Consider the following 7,493-nt stretch of genomic DNA (forward strand, 5'->3'; position numbering starts at 1 on the left):
TGGGAAGAAAACTAAAAGGTCCATCAAGCACACAGAGTCCAGCAAGAGATTTATCAATGCCATCTCTTAGCCAAGCAAGAAGAGTCAGAAGTCTCCTGACCAATGTGAATGCTTCAGTACTGAAGTCTCCTGACCAACGTGAATGCTTCAGTACTGACTTATTTATTCTTAAGTTCTACTCTACTTATTAAAAAAAAGTACACCTAAATAACGTAGAACCACATCCAATCATTGGCACCGCGTCCTTCATAGGGAATAAAAAGTTTGGTGTCCACCAAAGCCACAAGGCAATTAAGATTCTAACAGTTTATACATAATTGTAATGTGGAGCTGAGCAGTTGATTTGATGTCTCTTATTGCACATGCTGGAAACAAGTTTTTCCTTGAATGTCTCATTTGTGCATTCATAGATTTAAGAGCATGTAGCACAAGAACGATGAGGCTATTAAAGAGAAATAGCTTCTTTTGTCATTTCTCTGTCATAGGCATTCATGTTTTGAAGGAAACGGGCTTACCTCCAGTGACACTAAGAATTATTATTTTTTGGAGGGGGAAGGGAAAAATATAAAGAATAGATTTTTTTGTTCTGATTTTTATGAGTTTATACACATCTTAAGATGCTGTATTATTATTTTGAAGTATGCTGACAAGAATAATGTGTTTTTGGCATGCCCTTATTTTAAGCATGTGATGCCAGGTGATTAAGGTGAAGCAGCCAGGTGTGGTGGCTCACATCTGTAACCCCAGCACTTTGGTAGGCCGAGGCAGGAGGATCGCTTGAGGCCAGGAGTTCAAAATCAGCCTAGGCAACATGGCAAAACCCCATCTCAAAAAAAAAAAAAATTAGCTGGGAGCAGTGGTGTATGACTGTAGTCTCAGCTACTTGGGAGGCTGAGGCAGGAGGATCACTTGAACCCAGGAGTTTGAGGCTGCAATGAGCTATGATCATACCATTGCATTCCAACCTGGGTGATAGAGTGAGACCTTTTCTTTAAATTAAAAAAAAAAAAAAAAGTGAAGTAGATTAAAGTGACTTTTAGCTCAAATTCTATGACTTGAGAAGACTTATTTTGATAAAGATCTTTATAAAAACAAGGTTAAACTTTCGTTTTTACCTTTTCATATAATTAATTCAGGATTAAAAAGTTCACAGTTCATTAGCCAAGCAGACTATCTTGATTTCAATCTTAAAGTTTGAAGGCTCTGAGGAACTAGATAAAAGACAACTCTAAGTAGAAGTTAAAAATTCAATGGACAGAAAAAGTATTATGGAGAAATCTGGGCTTATAACTATTTTATAAACTGTCAAGTAGCATTATTTGAATAAAAATCTTTGTTCAAATCCATATTTTAGAAAGGAGAAAGAGGAGAAAGTGTTTTAGTAGAAAAAAAGTATGGTAATCTAATTTAGGGAAAAACTAAATCTTTTCGTTCGTAAGAATCAATGGTTTTGAATTTAGCAATAATTTTTATATCTGATACAACTGATGTGTTTTTTATAAAAGTTTATTCATCCCTCTTACTGCATCTATAGTGGTCAGAGTCAGTTTCACAGCAAACAACCAAAAGAAACATGAAGTTTAAAATGTCTGATTCTTATTATCTTTGCAGTTAGCCAAAATGAGATATCATAAAGATATCATAATATAGGACAGAGAGAAACGCTTGTTAGTTAAGAAATGTATTAGTTGTATCACATTTAATATCCTCCAGGTGAAGAACTTATTAAAAGTGAAAAAAATAGCACAAGCAACCAAGACAAAAATGTGTAGGGAAAACACGAAACTGAAGACTTGCTACCTCCAGTTTCTCTGTATTTTCAATCAGAAGTACTACATTTAATACTTACTGTCAAACTAAATACATAATTTCCACATGTAGTATTTCAAAATAGCCAAATGAATGCTAGACATGTTAATGAGAAACTAAAATGTTGGAAGTCTGTAGTAAAAATGAAGTCCATCATCACTATGTAAGGAAAGGAGGAGGAGAAGTAGGAAATGGTATTATAGGAAGAAATGCAGTTCGGATCAATGGCAAGCGTATTTTTACCCCACTCAGTATCATGCATAGTTTTGGTGCTGTGTTAGAACACAGTGACTCTGTATAAAGTTGGTTACAGTCAACAAACAAGACTAAGATTTAAACACGTCGTTAATTCAGTTAACTCCTTACAGTATGAAAGAAAAGTTACAACATGCAACCTCTTTTTCAATTTATTGATGGTATATTGTACTAAATCATTTTTAAAGATATACATAAAACAAGCATAAAAAATTCACACTTTTCAAATCCTGAGCATTTACCTGGGATTTTTCCTCTAATACAAATTTCTATTTGAATATTGCTTCAGATCACACTACATAATTTGGAATTTTTCTGAAAGCTACAGGTAAATTTTAAAGGAATTTGTCATTTCTAAAAAATGGAATGTAACATATAATTTTCTCAGATTTAACTTCTTGAACCAAAGATATGTCTCATCTTTTAAATTTTAAAGCTTTAAGTCTGAGTGCTTAGTGATACCAGAGATGTACAGAGAGTAAATTTATTTGCTGAGTTAACATTCCACATTCATTTCAAATATTATCAAAGACTTATAAAAATTTTGTTTAGTATTAAAAAAACCCAAATATAAAACATTGCTATAAATGGTATTTAACGTAACATGTATCAGTTTGTTCTCCAGGCTTACTGTTAGAATATTACACTGCAGTGAGTTCAGGGTTATTAAGAATTACATCCACCAGTACGAGATGAAGCCTGTACCATCTTCCTCATCTATTGATGGCCCAAATATTTAGATGCAAGCAGAAGGACTTAAAGTGAAGGAAAAATAAATACACTTCTAAAATATATTACGAAAGACTTGATATATTTCTTTTCTTTTTTTTTTTCGAGACAGGGTCTCACTCTGTCACCCAGGCTAGAGAGCAGTGGCGTGATCGTGGCTCACTGCAGCCTGGACTTCCTGGGCTTAAGCAATCCTTCCACTTTAGCCGCTGGAGCAGCTGGGACTACAGGTGCAAGCCATCACGCCTGGCTAATTTTTTACATTTTTTTTTTTTTTTTTTAGAGATTGGGTCCTACTATGTTGCCCAGGCTGGTACTGAACTCCTGGACTCAAGTGATCCTCCTGCCCTGGATTCCAAAAGTGCTGGGTTACAGGAGTAAGCCACCTTGCCTAGCCTCGATATATTTTTTCTTTTTGTTTTTTTTTGAGACAGGACCTCCCTCTGTTGCGCAGGCTGGAGTGCAGAGGCGCAATCACGGCTCACTGCAGCTTTGACCTCCAGGGCTCAAGCAATTATCTTGCCACAGTCTCCCAAGTAGCTGAGACTATAGGCGTGTGCCATCAAGCCTGGCTAATGGATGTATTTCTTGATCATCTACAAACTTCTCCTCATGAGTAGCACTTTATTTCTGTCAAATAAAATTTCATATTGATTCCAACATTTAAAACATAATTCTCTTAAGAAATTATAGCAGGAATAATGTGGGGAAAGAACAAAAAAATTTCCAAAAATTCACTGGCAACAACTTGTAAACTAAGGATTATGACTTAGCATTTCTGAAATGCCTATTTTCTTAGCAGGGTCATTATTAAATTATCTGCCATGATTAACACTAGTGACACAAATTCCTTTTTCTTTTTTGAGATGGAGTCTCGCTCTGTCACCCAGTCCGGAGCACAGAGGTGTGATCTGGGCTCAATGCAATCTCCGCCTATCGGGTTCAAGTGATACTTGTGCCTCAGCCTCCCGAGTAGCTGGGATTACAGATGCCTGCCACCACGCCTGGCTAATTTTTATATTTTTGGTAGAGACGGGGTTTCGCCATGTTGGCCAGGCTGGTCTCTAACTCCTAACCTCAGGTGATCTGCCTGACTTGGCCTTCCAAAGTGCTGGAACTACAGGCGTGAGCCACCATGCCCGGCCTAGTAACACAAATTTCTAATTGGAAATCGAATGAAGGTCAAATACATTTCATTTATAAAAATAAGCTTGACCAAAAGTATGTTGCTAATAATATATCAAATGATAGTTTTGATAATTTGGAAGGGTCTGTGAAATGGGTGCTTTAATTTAACAAATGCTTACTTAAGTATCTACCATTGTAAAGCACCATGGCAAGAACTGATCATGATTAATTTTGATAGCGAAATCCTTTTCATTTTAACAATGTAGTTCAAACAGGAATTATGAAAATGTAGAGATTTCAAATACTCACCCCTTTATCTCTCGTTTTAGAATTGAATTTCACTGTTTTTAATCGGGCTCGTTCTTTCTTCTCAACTCTGTCAAAGTACAGAATGTTATTTTTTAAGTAAACCAAACATATCTAGGGGTTTTACTAGAAATAACCAGAATTGTTATCTTTATAATGGGCATTTTTATACTCTAAAACCTTTAGGAGCCATCTAGGTTTGCATCCCCAAATTAGAATTGCTGAAAAATGAAATAAAGGGCTCATTTTATTATGAAACAAAACCTGATGTTATGAAGTTATCAATACACAGTACATATGTGTATATTTTTATATGTATATTCAGTTACAAAATTATATGAAAGTATGAGGCACCATTTCTGAGTTTAACAGTTTTCCAAGTTTTGTTTGTTTTTAAGTATTAGCTTTGCATGAAGCACATATGCTAAAAATTAAGCTAGAGAAAGCAAATGTGTCGAAATGTTAAAAATTGGTGAAAGTGGGAGGATATGTGGATGTTCATTGTATACTGCCATTTTTGTACTTACTTTTCTATAGCTCTGAAACTTTTAACAAAAAGGTGGAATATTTAAAAATTAAGCCTGGTTCTAATGATATATGTGTGTGTGTGTGTGTGTGTGTGTGTGTGTGTAAATATATAAATAGCCAGTTACAGTTATTAAAGTAAGAGTTTTAAAGTATTTTTGGAAGGATACATAAGAACCGTTAATCTTTACCCCTATGGAGGTGAAATGGTTGTTGTGAGAGGGAGCCTGTAAAGCCTTCACATCTTTTAAATTCTGAACTTTACCTATTCAAAATAAGCAAGCAAATAAAACTACAACGAAACACATTTTTATGTAGATTGTAACACTAACGTAAATCTTGCAAAATTTCATAGAAATTAAGCTTTCATAAATTCTCCAATTTCAACATAGCAATTATGTTAGCATATAACAGAAAAGCCTACCAAAACAAGCCTATGAATAAAGTATTTTATTTTTTCCTTATTATCTATTTAGTTTTACTATGGGTACAGCAGGACCTTAGCATTCATGAATTTAAATTTTAAATTTAAGTCTTGGTGCAGTGGCTCACGCCTGTAATCCCAGCACTTTGGGAGGCCGAGGCGGGTGGATCACAAGGTCAGGAGTTCAAGACCAGCCTGGCCAACATGGTGAAACCCTGTCTCTACTAAAAATACAAAAATTAGTCAGGCACAGTAGTGGGTGCCTGTAATCCCAGCTACTTGGGAGGCTGAGGCAGGAGAATCGCTTGAATCCAGGAAGTGGAGGTTGCAGTGAGCCAAGATTGTGCCATTGCACTCTATCCTGGGCAAAAGAGTAAGACTCCATCCCCCACCCCAAACAAAAAAAAATTAAAACTCATGATTTTTACTATTCAAGAACAATTCTGAGGCTCCATGACCTGAATAATTTATAATCTTGCCCAGGTACTTAATAACAGCACCACAAAACTAGCATTTAGTGGGTGAGCATTTACAACTCAACTTTGTTTTCTAATCATTATCTTGTTTACTACATAGTTCAGCAACTTAAATTGTCTATATTTGTAAATATTATTCCTGAAAGCCAAGAATTGTAGGAATTACAATTCCTATGTTATTTTAGAAGAGGTCTAAGAAAGAGATAGTTCTATTTAAGAAAAGGTAAGTTTTGAATACATTCAAGAACGAAATGGCATAATTAGTTGTGGTTTCTTACTGTATTTTATGGGAGTAAGATTATATTCTGCAATGCTACTCATGAATTCGGAAACTGGCAGAGGTCTCGAGATATCTTTCTTACATTTTGCTTGCTCTGAAACACAATCTTATAAAATTTTTGTGCAAAATGAAAAAAAAAATCTCTCCAGTGAAGCCAACGGTGTTTATTATTGGGTGTAGGCACAGAAAGCCTTTGCAAGGTATGAGACTCCAAGAAGCAAGACAATTTTTGGGAGCTCTGACCTTGATATTTAAGATGTAAGGTTTCTACTGACTCAACAAGGCATAGAGGAAGCATTTCCGAATTTAAAGCAGACTATGTTCTATTTCTGGAAAAAAGTTATGCTGCTTGCTGCATTGCTAAAAGAGGATTTGTCATCAACTGGAAGGTCTAGCCAAATAGTTGGATCATGCTAAATATACGGATATAGCCAACAGCAGTTATAAGCCCGAAAATCATAATTATAAATCTTGATTATAATGATATTACTTTTCAACTTCTACAAACAGGTAAATAAATAAAGGTCTAGAAATAGTTACAAAATAGGTATAAATCCAACTAATAAGAAAAAGATAAGTTTATTACAGAATAATCGACTTAAAATGAATTAACTAGTTATAATCAACATTTCTTTATTATCTCATTAACTATTTTTGCTGGCTATCTTACTACTACTACTTTAAAAAGCTCTTAAAGAACTTCTAGACAATGATTTAGATGAAGCAGATCTCATAAATAAGCTATCTTGGGGGAATTCTGAAATGACATTTTAACACCTTCCCCACAAAAGTAGAGACATTCAACAGCACTTCATAGGCCTTAGAAGGGGTCCTTTAAGCTGGGACCACCCTTTGCAAAGAGGGCCTGTCCTTAACTACTTTTGCTATGTGGTAAGTATGCATCCATGAATCACTGAAATGAATCATCAGGGCTGGGTGCAGTGGCTCACAGCTGTCATCCAGAGCTGTGGGAAGCTGGGGTGAGAAAACTGCTTGAGGCCAAGAGTTTAAGACTTGCCTGGGTAACATAGCTAGAACCCATCTCCACAAAAAAACAAAAACAAAAACAAAAAACTTAGCCAGGTGCAGTGACACGCACCTGGAGTCCCAGCTACTAGCTGAGGTGGGGGGATAGCTTGAGCCCAGGGGTCTGAGGTTCAGTGAGCTATGATCATGTCACTGCACTCCAGCCTGGGCGACAGAGCAAGACCCTGTCTCTTAAAAAAATCAATCACTCTACCTACCTACCTAACTATATATAATCATTAAAAGCAAAGAGAAAAGACCAGTGAACTGCACCAATATATGTAATTTAAGCAAGGAAAAGAAGTGAAGCATATTACCAGATATTTCCAAAAATTTTGGCATGAAGGAAGAAATTCATGCCACCAAAAACACAAAATTTAAGTCCTCTTATTTATCTACATCAACCACAGACACTTTCAGTTTTCTCTTCAATGGTATAGCTAAATGGCACACTGACTTAATATATACTTATTTTGTTTTCAGCAACTAGTAGCTTTAGATAAATTTCTGCTTGGAGGCATCACTTTTTTTTTTT

The 7,493-nt window shown here is 35.6% G+C and overlaps 1 protein-coding gene across 5 annotated transcripts in view; it reads right to left on the reverse strand.

Moving 5' to 3' along the window:
* DLG1 (discs large MAGUK scaffold protein 1) overlaps positions 1-7,493 on the reverse strand; it is a 97,103-nt gene that overhangs the window by 33,995 nt on the left and 55,615 nt on the right. For all 5 annotated transcript variants that reach the window (XM_032171968.2, XM_058427073.1, XM_032171966.2 and 2 more), the window contains exon 8: positions 4,231-4,297. In XM_032171968.2, the coding sequence (XP_032027859.1) occupies positions 4,231-4,297 (67 nt within the window). The remainder of the gene's footprint in view (positions 1-4,230; positions 4,298-7,493) is intronic.

Source organism: Hylobates moloch, unplaced genomic scaffold (genome assembly GCF_009828535.3).
Source record: "Hylobates moloch isolate HMO894 unplaced genomic scaffold, HMol_V3 SCAFFOLD_13, whole genome shotgun sequence".
Classification (NCBI taxonomy): Eukaryota; Metazoa; Chordata; class Mammalia; order Primates; family Hylobatidae; genus Hylobates; species Hylobates moloch.